Below are 19,774 nucleotides of genomic sequence, written 5' to 3' on the forward strand. Positions count from 1 at the left end.
TTGCCTTGCGTGGGGGCCCCTGGGTCGGCAGACCAGGTTTTTCCAGGAGGGGCATATAAAATGGCAGGAAGCACAGGGCCGTTCTCAGGTAGGCAGGGCCCCTCCTGTGCAGGCGATGTCGCCCGCAAGCAGCACCCTGCTTCCCCAGCACCTAGACTAGAAAAGCCACACCAAGCCTTGTCGCACCTGCTTCTGCCCTGTGTGGTGACCTCACTTCTGGGAGTTTCTGTAGTTCTGACCTATTAAAATTAGTTAATCTAAACCTAGGAGGGGTCGGGGGAGGGGGAAAGAGGTTGTGGTTTCATCCTGCCAGTCTGGGGCAGACCCCCAGGGCTCCCCCAACGTCTCCCCCTTCTCCCATGTGAGAGAACCCTTGGCTCCTAGCTGGATACCAGGCTGCCCCTGCCAAAAATGCATTTCCCAGACTTCCTGCAGCTGACCGTGGCCATATCAGGAACTTCTCATCAATGAGACGTAAGTGCTGGACAGCAGCTCCCTGTAATCCCCCTAAGAGATAGCTGGCTTGTGCGTTTGTCCTTTTTCTTCTTTCTACTGTACTCCTCCCTGTCGGTTGGAAAGCAGATGTGATAGCTGGAGTTGGAGCAGCCTCCTGCACTGAGAGGTAATTTAGGAATAGAAACTTCAAACGGTAAAGCAGAGACAGAAGGATCCTAGAGCTGAGAGGACTTTGTGAGACCAAACAACCCCGGACTTCTGGCCTCTGGGTATTCAAGTGGGTGAGGGATCACCTCTCTCTTGTTGAAGGACTGTTATTTGGGGCTCTGTAACAGGAATATGATTCTAATAGATATAGTTTCCCACCAGAAAGATCTGACAATCAGACGTCCACATGCTACACACGTCCTTCCATTTACTCCTCAGAACAACCTGACATCGGGGCTCACACACTGTTGAGGTGGCGAAGGCTACTCAGGTGTTTCTAAGGGAGAAAGTGCCTACTAGGCTCCAGGATGCTTTATGAAACTTGACTCATTTCATCTGCACAGCAGCCTGTGGGCAGGTAGTATCACCCCAGGACATAGGTAAGAAAGCTGAGGCAGAGAGAGGGAGCTGCACAGGAACGAGTGGACACAACAGCAGGTCAGCTTCCCCCAGGCCTCTGCCTCCACCTACCTGACCGACAGAGCCCAGGGAGACCCAGGGGGCCCTACGGAGCTGGCCAGGCGTTAGACTTGACCCCACTATTTTGCCAGAAGGTAGAGGTGTACTGGGAGTATGTCCTGTTTGCTGGAAGGGGACTTTATTTTAAGGCATCACCACATAAGAATCTCTAAGAAAAAAAAAAATCACTCCCAGTTTCCAGAGAAAGCACTCAAGCCCTGATGTGGGAAAGCAAGCTCCTCCTCCCGCTGTGAGCCCCCAGCACCGTCTCAGGGTCTCAGGTGAGTCTGTGCACCCGCGTATTGGCCACAGCTCAGCTCTAACATCCCTGGCGACGGGCACTTGCTTATCCTTGCCTTCTAATGGAGCCAGAGCCCTGCAGCCCAACAAACCACTCACAAAACCAAGAAGGAAGGGCCAGCCAGGCCCACGGTCTTAGCTCTCACTCTTCAAATTACTCGTCCTTCAGGTTCTAACTGGAACAAACAGCCAAGCATTTGAAAAACCAGTGAACCAGAATATCAAAGTGTTCTCTTAATAGAATTTAAAATGCAGTTTACTTGATCAAGTTCCTGTTTTAAAGGGGAAGATGTTGAGTGTTGAGAGTGGAAGGTGACTTCCCTGGACAAGCAGTATCCACCCACCCCCTACATACACAGCCTCCTCATCACAGGCTAAGAATTCTGGAAGCTGCCCACAGCGACGGCTGCCCTCGCGTCCTGCCGGCCTTGGCCTGGTTACTAACTACCCTCTGACCAAGGCCTGTCGGGAAGTCAGTCTTGCTCCTAAAACAGAGGCACTGAGCCTCCCCAACAACCCACCTTCCCCCACCGGGCAGGGGTGGGCCTACTGGTATGGACGAGGCAACACGGGGCACCCCTGCCACCCAGCCTTGTGGGCGCAGGATGGGGTGGGGGAGGAGTGGCCTGAACACAGGGCCTTCTAAATACCAAGCCTTACAAACATCCCCTTACCTCACCCTCCGCAGCACCTGTGGGGCAGGCGGCCACTGGCCCACGGCCACCAGCAGGTAGGACTGAGGGACCTAGACTGTCAGACCCTAGAGCCGCACCCTGTCCACGACTCCTCACTGTCTCCCCAAGGAAAGAAAGCGTGTGCCTCAGGACAGCACAGGCACATCTTGTTTCCCTGTAATTACCCGAACCGCAAGCTGACGGTGCGAAGCCAGAATGAGCTGGTCCAGTCCGCCCTCAGCCTGGCCTGCCCTCACCTGCCTCCTGCTGCTCTCAGCGCCCCACCCACGCCTCCTGCAACTCCCACGGGAAAAGCAGCCCCCTTTGCTGCTGCACGGACGGACGGGGGGCGGGGGGAATGAGAGAGGGTGTGCGCTGTGGGAGGCAAGGGGGCTTGGGGATCCATTGACTCAGGAAGCCTCCCCTGATTTGCTTGGGGGTGGGGTTGGACGGCAAGGGGACTCGGTGGCAGAGCCACATCCCTGCTTTCTCCCTTCTCAATTCTCACTTGCTCTGCTCAAGCTGACCCCTGCCAGCACTAGGACAGCCTAAGAACTGCTTGAGGATCCCGCGGTAGATCTGCCCCAGCCAGACCCAGAACCAGGGCAGCTGAGCAGTGAGCCTGGGCCACAGCCTCCCCCGACAGTGGAGGAGGGGGCAGGAGAGTTCTCAGAGGCAAGCCCAGCCTCACCTGAGCTCACCCACTGCTGAGGAGGTAGAAGGCTACTCAGGTATTTCTAAGGGAGAAAGCACCTAAAAGGACCCAGGGCGCTTTGTGGACCTTGACTCATTTCATCTGCACAGCAGCCTGTGGTGGGCATTATTACCCCCAAATTAAAGGAACCTGGCCAGGTGATTGCTCAAGGTCACGCAGCTGTTAGCGGCTGCCTCTGTTTTGCCCTGCAGTTTTGACACAGGTGCCGTGACACCTTCCACTGAGCTGTGGCCTTTGTGCACCCAGGTATCAGGAGCAAGCCATGCCAAGGACCACGGGATGGCAGGGCTGCCTGTGGCAACCTGGCGGAGAGGACATGAGGAAGGCAGGCTCTAGCCCATCGCTGCTCTGACTGTGGCCTGTGCTGGACCAGTGGGGCTTTGGAGGAGTGTGGCTGCCCACGACTCATGCCCACCTCTGCCTGCCCTTTGGGGTCCTTCTCGTCCTCAACTTGAGTTTCCACTGCGGCGGCATTTTCCTGCCCAAGGCTGCAGCGGTTTCTCCGCCCCTTCTCTCCAACCGGCTGGAGGCCCAGATCACGGAGGGCTGGGCGAGGCTGCGGGTCCTCCCCGTGGAGCACTCTCCTGGCTGCCTCTGCGCCTTCCACCCAGCAATGCCGGGGGAACTTGGCAGGAGCAGCTCCAGGGCCCAGCCCAGCTCTGCAAACCCTCCCCTCCCTAAGGGTAGGTCCCTGGATCTCAAAGATTCCCTTATCTCCTCATGACCCACTTACATTCTTCAGGGAGCCCTGTCCTTTAGGCTCCTGTTAATAAAACAGCTACTCTGATCACCAGTTGGCTTTCTGCATCCACTCTAAGTTTTCGCCATGCGGTTGCCACTAGCACCATGGGGCTATTTAAATTAATTTAAATCAAATTAAATAAAAAAAAAACAACTCAGTTCTTCAGCTGCATCAGCCACAGTTTGCGTGCTCAACAGCCACGTGGACACAGTGGCTACCTCATTGGAGAGCACAGATACAAAACACTTCCATCCTCTCAAAGTCCTGCTGACAGCCCTGCTCCAGGTGCCAACACTAAGGGGTGCGCCAAATGGCTGGCACCCCGAACCCCTAGGCCCAAAGGGCCAAGAAGGTGGAGTTTGGTCCCAGGCAGGTGGCAGGAGTCTGGTAGAACTGGCCACCTACTCTGCACCTTGGCTGGTGCCAGCACTGCCCCCCTCCTTCCGCTTTGGAAGACCACTCCAGGGAGGGGGTTCCCAGCATTAGGTGCACCCAAGCACCTTCCGAAGGTGGGGGGCGGGGCTGGGGAGTTGCCATTCCTGCAGTTGCAGACTGCACTCCCAGCCGGGGGAGCAGGTCTGGGCGCCTTGGTCAGCTGGCTTCAGGGTCCCACCTCTTTTTGAAGGAGCTCAGGCTGAGGGCTCGCCTCCTCCCGCCCCATCTTCCCGGACCTTGGCACTCTCTTACACTGTAGCCACCGCCGGGAAACGCAGCGGGGGGAGGGGGTGGGGCGCCAGCCGGCAACCGTCTCCCAAGGAGGGTCGTCCGGGGCCGGACAGGGCTGCACTCACCGGGGACCCGGGCGCCGGGGCCAGCAGCAGCGGCACGAGCAGGAGCAGCTGCATCTCGGCTTGCGGGAGAGGCCGGGCTGGAGCGGGCGGGGCAGACCAGGAACCGCCCCACCGGGGCCCCGGCCGCCGACCGCGGTTAGAGGGCAGCGGGCGGGGGCGTCTCCTTCCCGCTCCCAGCGGGTGACGGCAGGTGACCCGGAGGACCGCGGACGGACTGACGGGAGGCAAGGCCAGGATTCCCAGCAGCGGCCGCGCCACTCACACAAGGGAGGGGGAAAGGCCTGTCTACAACGGGCTTGTAACCGTCCCAGAGTAACTCCTTTCAGTTTCAGGGGGAGGAAAAGAGGACAATTAAAAATACTTCCCTGCTGAAAGGCAGGGAGTTCAGCATGGAAGCCATCAGATTCACTGTTTTAACTCAGCTAGAGATTTAAGGAAGAAAGAAGAAAAAAAAAAGAGCCATTACACGAGTTGTCTAAAAACTCGTTGATATAGGTTTTTGAAAAGTCTCTAAAGACTTTTTATAAACTCAACTTAAATGCTTTAAAAATGTTAATTATATCCTACTTTATACCCAAGCCAGCATTTCTCTGTAGTGGGGAAGCTCCACAGCAAGCTCCTTAAGCAGGGTGTGTGCAGGGCGTGTGCACAATGTGTGCACGTGAGCAATGCGGTGTGTCTGCTTACAGAGCGCCTTGTGGAGTTTGGTGTGTGCGTTGCAATGTGTGCACGTGCATTGTGTACAGCTTGTCTACGTGCAGTCTGGTGTGTGTGTTCCTTCTGCGCGGTGTGTGCAGCACGTGTGCATGTGTGTGCATGTCATTGTGCTAGAGAATGACCTAAGCAATGGAAATGTGCCTCGTTCAGTGCAAAACATTAAACAAGTACTGACTTGTGTGCTTAAATTTTAAAATCTGCAATTCTACCAGAGTTCTTTATTTTTTTAAGTATAAAATGATCTGTTTACAAGGCTAAAACAGCAAACATAAGCCAAATTCAGCAGAATTTAACCTGGCACATTTAACGACGGGCATGCACCGTTAACTCAGCACCAGCAGTCATTCATTTAGTCGTTCTTTTCACAGCCAAATCAGAGGTTCCAGGGGCTAGCAGGGGTGAGGCGGCTTGCGGGCTGCCTCCCCGCCCCTGCGCCCGCACTTCCTGTGACTACAGCGGCTTGCGGGAGGGAAGAAGGCGCTACAGTGGGCGCCTCGTTCCAAGGCTCAGGCGGAGATGAGCAACAGGTGATGCTCCTCTGCAGAGACTGCCTTCAGGGGCAGGGTTTGCAGAGCTAAGGGAGAGGCTGAAGAAAGGACTAGAGAAAAGAACTTTACTTATAATTGATACTTGGGACGCTTCCAGGTGCCGGGGCGCGGGTTACCCGGAGCTCGCGCCTGGGGTTCCCGCGCGTCACACCCCCACAACGACCCATGCAGACGCGGAAAGCGACGTCCTCCTCAGTCTGTCCCGATGCTAGGATCTTCCCAGCGTCCGCCCGTCCCAGGGGGCGCCCCCGCGGCCGCACCGCCGCCCCTGGCACGGGCCTCGCGCCCCCACCCGCCCAGGGACCCCGCCGGTGCAGCCACCAAAGGCACCAAATTGCCATCCCCAACGTGCGGCCCGGGGTAGCGGGGCACGTGCCGGCCCCAGCGGAGGACCCGGGGCCCGAGGACCCTTCACCTCCGGAGAGGGGAAGCACTCCGTCTCGGGTCCCCGCGCCGAGAACGGCGACCGACGGGGACAGACCCCAGAAGGCTGGACGCGGCGACGCTGGTCCGCCCGGGTTACCCAGCGCGCGCCTCCGCGGCATCCGGCGCCTCCTTCCCGCCGGCGACCCCCACCCCAGCCTGAGGGCGCGCGGCGAGGAGCGGTGGCCTGCTCAGCTCCCACCTCGGCGGACAGAGCCGGGGGCGGGGTCACCTCGGGGCTCCCCACTTCCTCGACGCGGCAGCCCGCGGGTGAGCCTCCCGTGGCGCCGCGTTGCGGTCCCTCTGCCTTCCTACCTGCCTCCAGGAACGCCCCCGGCGCGCAGGCTGGCAGGGCCGCTGCGTGGGTACCGCCCCCTCCCCGGCCCGGACGTCGGCCTGGCCTCGCGGAACGCCTGCGGAGGTCAGACCTCTCCCCAGAGCAGGCTGGCTTTCTCCCCTCCCCATTTCCTCCCACCCCGCCCTGCTGACACCCATCCCCAGTCCCAGTGGAAGGACGTGCCCCCGTGGACAGGCCACCACAGGGACCGGTGATGCCCAGGGCCTCCGTCCCCTTGGGTCTGAGCTAAGCCTTGCTTTGTCCTCCACTCTGCAGGCACTCTTGGGCGGGCACCGGTGGCTTTCCAGTTCCATTTCCTCTGTGCTCAGCCTTTCCAGTTTTGTGCCACCCCCCTGCACACCCACATTACGTACAGCAGCTGCTGCTTGTCTTTCCCCCCTGAATTCTATACTTTGGCCAAAACCGAGTTTTCCCACAGCCCCGCTGCTGTTTCCCACCACGCAGCTGGCTTTCGCCGCTGCCCAGAATGCGCTGGAAACCCCCTCTACCATGCAGACGCCTACTCATCCCTCAAGGCCCTGGTCAAATGTCATCTTTTTGAGAAGCCGGCCCCACACCACAGGAAGCAGAGCCTGTGCCCTCTTAGTCTCAGTCTCTGTCCACTGTAGTTGACGTAGGATGCATCCTGTTGTGGGAATCTGTCTCCCTGACTCAGCTGAGAGGTCCCTCAGGAGAAAGCCTGCATCCCTATCACCTGTGCCCAGGGTGCTAGTTGGGATATAGCCGGGGTTCAATAAATATGATACATTTTATTTCCTTTCCTAGTTGTCCTTTTTTTCAACCCAGGCAACTTGCCTGCCATCCCTTTTTGGAACTGGAAATCATCCTTCTCCAGGAAAATAGCCCTGGCCCTGGGTCCCTTTACCCTCATCCTCTTCTGCCTCCAGTCCCTTGCCTACTGCAGCCACGGAGCCAGGGGTCATTTCTCCCCTGGCCTCCCCTGGGGCAGAGAAAAGTCACCAGTGGGGAGCTCACCCCCTCTTAAGAACCCCAGCTCCTGCAGGTCAACTCCCTGGGCTCAGACAAAATGCTTCCTGAAACAGAGCATTTTAAATCTGACCCATTCTTACCTATCTGCGGGGAGAGGCGAAGCAGCAGCTGTGTAGCAGGGGCCCCTGGGGACTCGTGTGAACTCTTAGGCAAAGACAAAGCTTGCCAGAGAAAAGGCAGTGGAATGACCCAAAGCCTCTCTAGAGAAGGAACACAGTTTCTTCCATTCAAAAAGCCCCACTCCCCGCCCCCATCAGCCAGGAGTTTCCTGAGTTTGGTCAAAGGTCACCTGGAAAGTGGGAGGAAGCGCTTCTCTTGCCCTGAGGGGGTGGGCAGTGAGGCACCTCCTCAGCTGTTCCTGTTTTTCCTCTGTGATCCCTTCTTAGACACCCAGGCCCACGATTCCCTGCTCCCCACCCACACACAGTGTTAGGGGACAGCCTTGGACTCACCAGCCAGGCTCCAGCAGTTCCTGGCTTGGGCAAGGACTTGTCTTCAAACCTCAACTCCCGCTGCCTCAGAAGGATGTTGTGAGCACAAGCCCAGCATATCATTGTTCATCAAAAACCAGTGCACACAATTGGTGTGTGCTCAAAAAAGGTGGCTTAGAAAAAAATCCAGGAAAAAGTGTAAGGTCATTGCTCCCACTGTAACTTCCCCTCTGCCCTGGGCTGAGCCACTTGCTAGCTGCATGAGACTCCCCTCCCCTGGGGGGTGGGGGTAGCCTGGGGGACAGACCGACCTGGGTTGGGAACCTGCTCTGCCTCTCGCTTTCTGTGAACTTGTCATGTCACCTCCTTAAGCCTCAACTGGCCCACTTGAGCTTCACACCAGAGGGTGATGAAGCAGGGAAGTAACTGGCTCTGTAAAGCTCCTGTGAGGGGCTCAGTAAAAAGTCCCTTCTGCCCTATGCTCCCTCCACTGGTCTCCTGGGTTCCCTACATCTTAATCAGCTCTGCAGACTGCAGGTCCGGGGCCTTGGTGACGACGTGGCTGGATCTCTTTGTCAGGTTGGGTTGGGATGGAAAGCTGGAGAGAAGAGGAAGGGGGCAAAACCCCAAGAGCCTCAGGGCTCTCAGGAGGCACCTGCTCCAAGAAGCCTTCCCTACACACACCTCTGTGCACTCGCGAACTGTGACAGTAATACATTTGTCTCTTTCTCTCTCTAAACTGTGAACTTTGCACGGGCAGGGATCTGTCTCTTTCCTCACTGTCCTCTATACCAGAGGTCTGTGGTGCTCCTGAAGGTGTCCCTCAAGAGAGTGTGATGTGGGAGGCATGGTTGATTGACAGCCTCCAGCAGCCACGCCTCAGGGCTACATCCTGAAGGCTCCCCGTGCTCCTGCTCTCTCCAGTTCCTGGTCCCTGGCATTTCCCCCAGTAGACCTCTGCTTACCTAACCGTACCTAACACACAGCATTCTTGGTTGCAAACCACAGGAAGAACTTCATTAACTGAAACAGAAAAGTTGCTTAGATGAAGGACCTCAAGAGCTCATAGAATTGACAGGAAGCTGAAGAGTCAGGCACCGAAATGGGCCGGAACCCCTGCCAAGGTCCTAGTTCACGGCCCAGGAGCAGCTCTGGTTAGGACCTGGCCTGCTGGACACCAGACTACTGCAACCACTACATTAGGCAACGCTGTCCCATGCCACCTACAGAAAACGGTCCTGTAGACTTGAACTCCAACAGGGGCATGTCTGCGCCCCGACTGCCGGGACCTCAGAAAGCAGAGCTGGCAGCTTCCCCAGATGGGAAGTTTGGATGCTGGGCTAGTCCGCTCTCTCCCTGCAGCACATGGCACACAGGATTTGTTGAACTGAACTTAGAAAATGCTACTTCTCTTCCTTTTTTTCTTTTTTTTGGTGGTAATTGTTAACTCCTTTATTCATTCCTTGCATATATTTGAGAACCTACTCTGCGCCAGAAGCTGGGGAGAGACCTGTCTAGTGGTGGCAAATGCTTAGAAACCAGCTCTCAGAAGGGAAAGTGCTGCTTTGTGGCACTTACCAGTTTCCATGGTGTGAGTACCCCAGGGCTGTTTTCAAGCTCCGAAGGTAATGGCTTGGGACATGGAGTTGGGAAGAGATGCACTATCACCTCCCCCAAGCTGGGTGCTCTAACCCACAGACTGTCCTGCCCTTGGGGAGTTTACATTCTAGTAGGGCATTACATTCTGATGTGTGTTAATTTAGAATAAAGGAATCTTTCAACCTGAATATTCAAACATTCCCACTTTAAAAGTCACAGAACCTATGATACAGCTCACTGGCAATCCAAAAGGAAAAAGGAAGACCTCACACTTGAGGATCCTTCCATTTATCACTCTACCTTTTCCTGCCCTCCAACGTGTGTGTGTGTGTGTGTGTGTGTGTGTGTGTGTGTGTGTATGTACACATTTCCCTTGGAAAGATTATTCAAGGTCGGGGGGCGGAGAGGAAGGGGAGTGTAAAAACAGTCGGTGCCAGTCTGCCCCTCGACTGCACGCTGTGCTTCCAGATCCCACGCCAGTCCTCTTTGCTGCCTCCTGCTGCCATCAAGAGTCAGGACCTTGAAGCACCCAGCAAGACCACGAGAGCGAGAAGTGCGGTGCTCAGTGTGCCTGACAAGTGGCTGTCATATAATAAGCCACCTGGCCTGTGGAGGGGAGTTCTACCCTCAAAGCTGGGGCAGAAATTGGGCTCCGGGACCTTCCCACAGACATGAGGGCCACCTAAGAGAAAAAATAGAATTCCCAGGTGTCCCTCAGTGACATCTACACCCAACCTCAACCCAGACCCTGGGGAAGGGCAGCGGGAGGAGTGGGAGGCCGTGGGAAGAAACTGGAGCCGGGGCGGAACACTGCTGTGGGGCAGGAGAGCAGGGCCAGAGCTGCAGTGAAGGGGAAAGGATGGGGCTTTCCGGAAAGCCTGCCCTGACTGGCTCCCATCCAGCAGCTCCAGCCTCAGAGATCTCATCCCCTTCCTTCCGCGTGGGAACACACACACACACACACACACACACACACACACACACACACACACACACAGAGGCACGCACAGCAAGCATCTGTACTACACTCTCCACTGGAGAACCCGTCACCTGAACTCGTGGAGACACTAAAGGAGCTGGTGTGAGAAGCCCACCCTCCGCTTCCTGAATGGGAGAGGGGCTGGGGACCCAGGCCGCATAACACTCAGCGTGGGGTGAGGGACTAGCCTGCAGAGCACAGGCCCGAAGGGTCCCTCTCAGCTCAGGGTGGGCGCCCTGGCCTCCAGAGAAAACCTGGGGGCCTGCGGCCGAGCAGCAGTGGCCTCAGTGGCGCTCAGTCCTCACAGAAAGAGGGCAGGTCCTCAGTCCTGGCCTCAGGTCCTGCCGGCTGCCTCGGCGTGTCCTGCTCTGCTGCTGTCGGGGTGGGGATGGGGGGTTGCTGCTGGGGGGACTGGACTGGGACCCCAGTGGCCAGCAGCCAAGGCTCCCCGGGTCCTCCCTCCTGCCCTCACCTGCGCTCCCAGGGCGCTCCTCATCCCCTCTGCTCTATTCGTTCTCAGCCCTGAAATGAGAAGTATCCTGGCCTTTTGTCAAAGGCCTGCAAACGTGACCCAGAAGGTCAGAGGACCAGCACTTCGCAGTTCGGAGGCAGACTTCCCAAAGCTCAGCGTAAGCGAGGGGAGGCACCACTGTCATTCCTTTCCGCGCTTCTCTAACTTCAGTAATTTTCGGACTGGGGTCCTGGACCCCTGTTTTAGAGTGTAACGCCACTTAAAGACAGAGAGACGTAAAACTAGGTCTAAGCTCTTTATTTTTACAGCTTTTATGGAACTATAATCTTATTACATATATCTAGGTCCCAATCCCTGATCAGAAACTCTTGGGGCCAAATGAGTTTCTGAATTGAGAATTTTTCAGATTTTAGAAGTTACTGAACTGTACATGCTATACGTCCCCCAGCAGGGTCTAGAATCAAAACCAACCAATCACAAAGGACGACAAAAAAAAAAACCCCCACACACTCAGAGCTCTGCAGCAAACAAATATTCACCTACACAGGATAAGTCAAGACTCTCAGTAGCCTCACTGACTTCAGACAGGCCAGGTCTCACAAATTTATGGGAAACCTTTCAGTTTTCAGAGTGTTTTGCATTTCATCATTACCAATAAAGGATTGTAGACCTGTACAAATTTAACACAACAGATGCGATCCTGGTTAGCAACATTAGCACAGGGCGCAGCGGCCTGCTGAATCCCGGGCCAGGGCCATGCCTGCGGGGCCGAGCGTGGGAGGCAGCGGCTGGCCGCGCGAGGCTCGCAGGTTGCTGAGTTAGCCAGCCTGGCTTGCGGTCTGGCGTCTACACTCACTGGTCAGGACCTCTCTGGCAAGGTTACCTTCATGCACGGCAGTTTCCTCCTTTTCAAAAGAAGACAATAGGTTGATGTAAATAAAAATAAATACTAGACCCAGGCCTGGTGGTTCAGTTGGTTAGAGCGTTGTCCTGATACACCAAGGTCGTGGGTTCGAGCTCCAGTCAGGGCACATACAACAATCAACCAACCAATGCATAAATAAGTGGAAAAACAACAAATCGATGTTTCTCTCTCTCTCAAATCAATGAGTAAAAATTTAAAAATAAATAAATAATAAATACTAATACTTAAAATTTCCAAGACACAACAGCAGCTTTAGTGAGAAAATTTGAGAAACGTTGTCAGACTCTACATTTTCCAAAGGAGAAGAAGGAGGCCCCGGGCGCAGGTCCAGCTGGATGGAAGCAGGTCTCCAGGCTCCCGCCTCAGGCCTCCCTGGGCGGGGCGGCCCCTCCCACGCCCTCGCTGTGTGAGTCTGGGGCTGTGACTCATCTTCTCTAAGCTTCCATTTTCTCACCTGTAAAATGAAGATGACAGACCCCTACGCAAAGATGTAGAGAAAGTGACCAAGACAATGCCTGCAATGGGCTTAGCCCTCTCTGGGGCACAGTCGTGGTAAATGTTCAATGTCAGTGGACATTGGTTTTATGGGGCAAGTACGTTCCTCTGGAGCTTTTCTTGGTGAAATGAAGAGTAAGTGGAAGTATTAAAAACTGCACTATCCTTTACTCTTCTCATTTAGCATGGTGACATTGACCCAGGACAAGCCCGTACAAGTCTCAAGATGTCACAAATGGGTTCTGGGGGAGGAATCCTCTTTGGATTCAACCCTGACCACCAATGTATAAATACTGGGCTCTTCAGCAGAGAAGGAAAATTGACTTCAGGCTCCACACTCCCCACACAGCCTTGTAAACAAGGGCAGAATTGGTTATTGTTTGTTCTTACTTAAACCATGTTCCCACACGCGTGCCCTGTTTATATCACCCTGCACGGGAGTCCCCTCCTGTGGACGCAGAATCCACCCGTCACTTCATTTATTCACCAAACACTGACTGAGCAACTCCTACGAGACCTGCGATGGGACAGTGCACACACACTCCCAGCTCCCTCTTACCTCCTAGCGAAGCTGGCCCCACACTTGAGGGAACAAGGTGCTGCCTGAGGGACGTGCCCGCCCCATAGTCTGTGTGAATTTGCCCACGTTGCTCCCCTCATCTGGCTCAGGGTAAACAAGACATTTTCCCCTGCCAGCTTCCTGGTGCAGGGAGCCCATCTGCAGAGGAAGGCTGCCTTGCTCTGAGAGTGACAAGGAGTGTGTTGGAGAAGGGGGAGCCTCAGGAACATCAAACCTCAGGGAAGTAAGAGGACAAAGGGGGGATTCCCCCCAGCCAGAGACAGAACCCTGGGGCAACACGGTGTGGGAGGAAGGGGCTGGGTGGGATGGGGCAGAGCGGGGTGAGCCAAGGCGGGGCTGTGCTAAACAGCTGGGTTGGCCGAGTTCCCAGTGGGGAGATGGGGCCAGACTTGTCTGCGAGGGGGCGCCGGGCCTCGCCCTTCTCCTTCCCCGCCCCCCACCCCTCAAGCAGGCTGGAGCACTTGGAGAGACCGGCAGAGCCTTACAAGCAGCCAGGGACCGGTGGGAGGGCACCTAGAGCACTGCATGCCTGGGACATGTCAGCATAGTCTGGCAAAGTGGCTGGCTAGTGGTCCCCAGACCTGGTCTGAGGTGAACTCCCACTGGGGACTTTCTGGGTGAGATCACCTGTCTCCCCTCACAAAAAGTGTTTACCAGTGTATTTGACTTGAAAACAAGTATCAATTCATGCAACAATTACAAAATGCTTGGAGTGCCTTGATGAAGCATATCTTTAATGACAAAAGTTGCATAAGCACTTGTAATGAGTCTATGAGTTATCTCATGGCTTTATACATATGTATATAGCACACAAGGGGAAAAGGGGACTTCTGATCCTTGCCCATTGGTAAGAGAGTCCCTCAAAGGATAACCTGCTACTTGTGGACCGGGGCCATGGACCCTGGTTCCTAGCTCTCCCTGTCTCTGGGGTCATTGCCATGGCCCATCTGACACAAAGTGGGCACCCTGCCTTCCAAGGCAGTGTCCTACATCACCAGAGAGTCAAACAGGCTAGGCCAGGCCATCGAGAGCACATGAGCCCCCAGGCAGGTGGGCGGGCGGGCAGGCTCCCCGTGGAGGGCCGCGGGAACCCGCCAAAGGCCGAATGCCCACTGCGGGAACCTGAGAGCCACAGCAGCCACGTCAGCAAAACGGGAAGCGTGGCCCAGCTCCCTCAGCCCTGCCCCGGAGAGCAGGCACCCTTGAGGCGTCCTCAGGCAGTGTCCCCTGGGCCCCGGGCAGGTTACCCAGGAGAGAAAAGCCCTTCCCTTCCGCCGGGATGTTAGAGTCCTCGAGCCTGATATTTGCAAACCCAGGACCTTCTGGCGGGCTTATTGCCAAGCGGAGCCCTGACCCGGGACAGGAAGGAGGGTGGGGGAAGCTGGGTTAGGAGTCTCCAAAACAAGGCTTCCTAGGCAGGTCTCCACACCGACAACGGCAGGATGGCACACAGGTCATTTTCGACATTTCAGAAAATCTGAAGAAATCACACATTCACATCCACCTGGCTCATGCAAGTTAAAACCCAGTCATCTCACTAAACAATTACATTATTTTTAAAAAATTATCTTTTTCCATTACTATTTAACTCCCTTACACCCTCCTCTCCCCTGCAATCACCACACTGTTGTCCATATCCATAAACAATCTAATGTTTTTTATAGCATAGATAGGGAGATCCAATTAGTATTAATAAACAGAAAAACAAATTATTACCTGAGTTCTCGTCGAGTTCTAGTTCTTGATGGACAAAGATCTGGGTGCAGGATAAAATCCCAAAAGCCTCCCCTCAGTTTCCTCAGCGGGAACTTAAGAGACTATTGCCGGCCCGTCACTGTGTTAACCATGTCAGGAGGGGTGCGGACCCTTCAAGGACTCACGTTCAGGTATTTGAGTGCAGTGTAAATATGCTTATCTAGCTCCCAGTGGTGTTTCCACTTTTACATCATCCTTGTACATACACACCTTTGACTTTAGTCTGCTCCCCAAGGAAACAAATCACAGTCAAAATTTTACCTGCAGTCCACCTCAAGGTACGCTGTGGGAAAAAGGGTTAGCAACAAAATCCTTTCCTCTACTGCATGAAGAATTGACCCTGGGTTTCTATATAATTAAAACAAATTGAAGGGGGGGAAGACAGAGGAATCCAGAGTATGACACCCCTTCTCCCAAGAATTAGGTTTCCCACAAACCTGGTTTCTGAGGTTCTTCCATCGCTCCCCTTTCGGGGCACGACATAGCAGACATACCCACCCACCGTGCAAGAGAGTCTATTTTTGTCAAGCATAAGAGGTCCCTGTGGGAGGTCAGGTCACCATCTTCCACGGTTTCTGCAAGTCACTTAATGAAGGCAGTATATTCTAGGTACATATGGAAATATATTTGGCTTGCTAATTGAGTTTTCTTCTGAATAAACCACCACCTTAACTCAAAAAACAATTATCCTTGGGTATTTCCCATATACTTCTTCCTTCCTGATTTTGTTTTTAGTGTTATGTTCTTTGCCTTCTTGCTAATTCAGATTCTTCCCTTCTTCCCAAATTTGGTTCAAACTTTGTTTCTGGAGAAAACTCTGATTTTAAACCCTGTCTTTTGTGGATCTTCCCTGTACCCTGCATTCCCATTCAAATTCAAGGCAGTGAGTCAACGTTGTGCTTAGACTCAAGCCTGCTGTCATTTCACTTTTTACCAGGTCCTAAGCTGCTGGTGGGCTGGGTCTCTCTCTCTCTCTCTCCCCTCTCTTCCCTTCTTCTCCCCCCCTTCCTCTCTCCCTCCCTCCCTCCCTCCCTTCCTCTCTCTCTCAGCTGCAGAGAATGGTGGCCGGGCTACAGAAGACTGTGGTCCTTACCTAGTGATGCAGAAAACCCAGCCTCATTACCCTTGTCCCCCAACCCCACATGCACCACTGTCCTCGAGAGCACCACTCTCAGGGCCCCAGAAATCGGAAAACACTCCCAGCCGATGAGGGCAAATCATCATGCCTCTGGGGCAGACTCTAGCGACACGGTCTACAGGAGTCATAAAAGCAAAGGATGGCTCTGATTCCCAAAGAAGGAAATGCACACCTTTCCTGTTTCTTGATGCCCTTAGCCACTGGGGCCAGGAACACCTTCATCTATTATATGCTCCTTCTGAAGACAATGGTCAGCTTTGGTCATTTTCTACCACACACTTATTTCTGACCAGTAATTCTCAACATTTGGTGGAATTTGGGGCTAGAGTGATAAGACAATCTTGATCTACCAGGTCAACAAAAATAATGCTGGTGTTTTCCATTGACATGACCTACACAATAATTTTGTTAAAAGGCACTCCTCTAGCCCTGGCTGGTGTGGCTCAGTGGATTGAATGCTGGCCTGAGAACCAAAAAGTTGCCGGTTCAATTCCCAGTCAGGGCACACACCTGGGTTGTGGGCCAGATCCCCAGTAGGGGATGTGTGAGAGGCAACCACACAGTTACGTTTCTCTTTCTCCCTCCCTCCCCCTGTGTAAAAATAAAATCTTTTTTTAAAAAGGTAATTCTTTATCATGTGAAATATTTGCATTGTACTGTAATATATAGCCTGTAAATTCTTGTTTTGACGGTTTTTACATTAACTTGAGTTAAACACTTTCTAGAAAAAATATTTTTCAGAAACTAAGTATTAAAAATAGAGGCTTCTCATAAACAGATTTAATATTGCACACTTCAGAAATGCGGTCTGCTTGATCCATACCCCTGTACTGAGTGAAGGAGAGAAACAATGCCTCTGTGTTTCTAAGCTGTTTCCTGAACATTGCCGAATACTCACACGGTTACGCATTATGCCACTTTCACATAAGGAAACTAGCACAGCTGCATTCATGCGGGCTTTATTCATTTGACAAATACATGAAAATCTGCAGTCATCTATCAAAATATTATCTTATCAAGAATTTGAAAGGTATTTTAAAAAGATGTATTCACAGTCTGCTGAATCATGTAATCATGTACAAAGCAGTGTCTGTAGAAGCAAAAGCCAGACAACAAGCACATGAGAGTAAATGATCCCGCTGATTGGCATGCCGGCCCTGCCAATCATACAGGACACCCAGCAGTCTTGTACTCGCTACACCAGACAGCTGTTTGAAGCTGCCCTGTTGCAACAACTATTTATTTTAAAAGTAGAATTGCTTTCTGGGAAATCTTCCGTTACACAGATCAGACTGAAGTGCTACACCACATTCCAGGGCCCAGGGTGGACCCAGCTACTTCCTCAGGGCAATGTTGCAGCTGCTCGAGGCCCTGGGAATTGGCTCTGAGGGGCTCATTTCAGCTCCAGGCTGATTTTTAATACACATCTCTGAGGTACTCCCTACCCGCGGGGAGGGCTGTTCAGATCACGCCATCCCAGTGATGCAGGACATGAGCATGATGGCAGCCTTGTTCGTACACGCTGCTGGGCAATTTCAAAAAGGGCTGTGAAGGGCTGAAACCATTGTGTTTCATCTCCTGTGTTTTGGGAAGTTAAACAGAGGGGAGATTACAAGGATCACTTCTGGGTCAAATTTATGATAATGACATTGTTTCTTCCCAGTGCAAAACCCAAAGTCCAATTTTCAAGTCTCTTCCCAAACTCAGCGTTCAGGATATCCTTGAAGTGAGGATTCAGAATGATGGGTCAACTGTTCTTTATAGACTATTCATAGACTATCCAGAGGCAAATTTAGAGAAAAAGGAGTACTTTACTGAAAGGATGGGTTTCTGGGATAATAAAATCACCTTTATAATATCAACTGTATAAGCCCTCAATAGCAGTAACTGTGAAAGGTGTTATGGACAAGTACAAAGTATTTTAGAGAAGACAGCACATACCAGAAAACAAGAGACTGCAGCTGCGTTCTGAGGGTAGAGCTTATTCATCTTTGCATCTTTAGACTCCAGCACATGGAAGAGACTGAACAAATCTTTCCATAGTGACATCTAAACTTTTTCTTCCAGGGCTAGATGGCAAACGGGGAAACATGCAACACTGGGCACCAGGGGGTCATAATCAGAGGCTTCCTAGAGACGCCCGACCCTGGAGGGCCTTATTTGGAAGCCTAACTTGTATCTCACATTCTACAAATTGTGAACAAGACTACATTATGTAAGGTTTTCTGAGGCCAAGTACTAAACATATTACTTGTTCAAGCGTCTGTTACGGAAGGAGGGTTTTTAAAACCAAGGGAAACTTTTAGAAATGGGGATCTGAGAGCTTAAAAGGAAAACCACCACCTGTTTAGTTGCTGCTTTTGTAGTGCAATCAGTAATTTGCTCAGTTATGAATGTTATCGAGTTGCTTAGAAAGCTTCTACTTCTTCTGACCAAGAAATTAATCGGTAGTGAGCCATGATCCTAAGACTACGCACTAACCTACTGAAAATCAGAGAAGTGAGCCCTTCCTCTTAAAAAAAACTACAAATCTTCCAAATATGGTTGGTACTTCCACAGGCTAGTTTGTAGCACCATTCTGTGTATAAACACACTTTATCCTGAAGATCAGTCAGACCCACACATCAGTGGACACTTTCTCCTACTGTGTTCCTTCTTTTTATTTAGCGGGTTGGTTTGGCTGGTCATGCTTGATCCTTGGTGTTGTCGGGCTCCACAGCCACCCCCTGGCCATGTGAGGGCACATCCTTAGTGGAATTTCTACTGTTCCCTCTCTAGTGACAATTGATTTCTCATGGTGGAAGACCAGCATTTTGATACTTAGAAACGATTGAATTGACTCGAAAAAGAAGATTTGAAGAAAAAGTTCTGTGTCTGAGATTGGTGATTTAAAGAAGATGTGTTGTCTCTATGCTGAGACGTGGTTCCATCTTGTAGAAAGTGGCATATTTATCGCCATCTTTCCACACAGGACAATAACACACTGGGTGGATTTAAACACAGGCACACACACCACACATCCTCTTCGGAGGGGCCTTTCATGAAAGACACCCTCGCACAGTTAACTACTCTAGATCAGGGCTCCCTCAGGATGGCTTCAAATCACAAACTGGTATTCAGGTGGCTTTGTTGTAGCTGTTGAATCATGTGTCTTTCTAGAATACCCACGCTTCCACGTATCTGAGGAGAAAAAGAGAATCTTAGAAAAAAGGGGCTAAGAAAACTAAAAAGAGATGAGAGATCCTATTACTCTCAGCCTCACTCTTTCTTTGTGCAGCTTATTTTTCCTGCAGTACTCGACTGCCTAGCACAAGCCAGTTTTTACTTATACTCGGGTGAGTACCAGCACACTACTCCTAAAGTTAGTTCCTAAAGAATACTCCATGACAGAAAACAAATATTCTGAACTCCAAGGAGAAACAATCCCAAACAGGATCATATGATAGACGGGCTGAGTAAAAGCAGCAGGAGAATGAGGAAAAGCTGTCTTTCTTCAGCCACATGGGGAAACTAAGCATTTCCTCACAATTGCTTACAGTCTGATCACCATGGCTGAGGGCTGTCTGTGGTAAACGGGCTGTGCCCTGGCAAAGCTTCACGCAGAGGTGCGTGTGCCCACAGGCGATGGCTCTGCTCATGTGCGCTGTCCAACTGAACTGGATGGGTCCAAACTCCACTGCCAAATTCACACAAAGCTCCATTGAAATCAAAGGTCAGGCAGAAGGGAAACTACAAAATACTCACTGAGATGTTCTTGAGGAATAACCTAAATCTCCTCCTTCACATCTGCCCAAAGGACCGTAGCTCATTTTGTCCCTTTGGCAGTTGGAGGCCCCTTCTTTCCTGGCACCTGGTTCCCCCGCAGCTCACCAAGCACAATCATGGCCCTCCACACTCTTGCTTTGTACTGATACAACTGATTCATAACTATAAACCACCAGCTTCTGGCCATTGGTTTAAATTCTGACCTACTGTCAGAGACAATGGGTTGTACAAAAAAAGAAAAACCAGGACAGAAAG

At 52.5% G+C, this 19,774-nt stretch overlaps 2 protein-coding genes across 4 annotated transcripts in view; one reads left to right on the plus strand and one right to left on the minus strand.

Moving 5' to 3' along the window:
- PAPLN (papilin, proteoglycan like sulfated glycoprotein) overlaps positions 1–4,398 on the minus strand; it is a 41,176-nt gene extending 36,778 nt beyond the window's left edge. For all 3 annotated transcript variants that reach the window (XM_054567315.1, XM_054567314.1, XM_054567313.1), the window contains exon 1: positions 4,350–4,398. In XM_054567315.1, coding sequence (XP_054423290.1) covers positions 4,350–4,398 — 49 coding nt within the window. The remainder of the gene's footprint in view (positions 1–4,349) is intronic.
- Positions 4,399–5,774: 1,376 nt separating this feature from the next.
- LOC129066081 (basic proline-rich protein-like) lies at positions 5,775–6,584 on the plus strand. The gene has a single exon (XM_054567608.1). The coding sequence runs from the start codon at positions 5,775–5,777 to the stop codon at positions 6,582–6,584; it is 810 nt and encodes a 269-aa protein (XP_054423583.1).
- Positions 6,585–19,774: the final 13,190 nt, after the last annotated feature.

Source organism: Pteronotus mesoamericanus, unplaced genomic scaffold (assembly GCF_021234165.1).
Source record: "Pteronotus mesoamericanus isolate MK-2021 breed Mesoamerican mustached bat unplaced genomic scaffold, CSHL_Meso_final contig_182, whole genome shotgun sequence".
Taxonomy (NCBI): domain Eukaryota; kingdom Metazoa; phylum Chordata; class Mammalia; order Chiroptera; family Mormoopidae; genus Pteronotus; species Pteronotus mesoamericanus.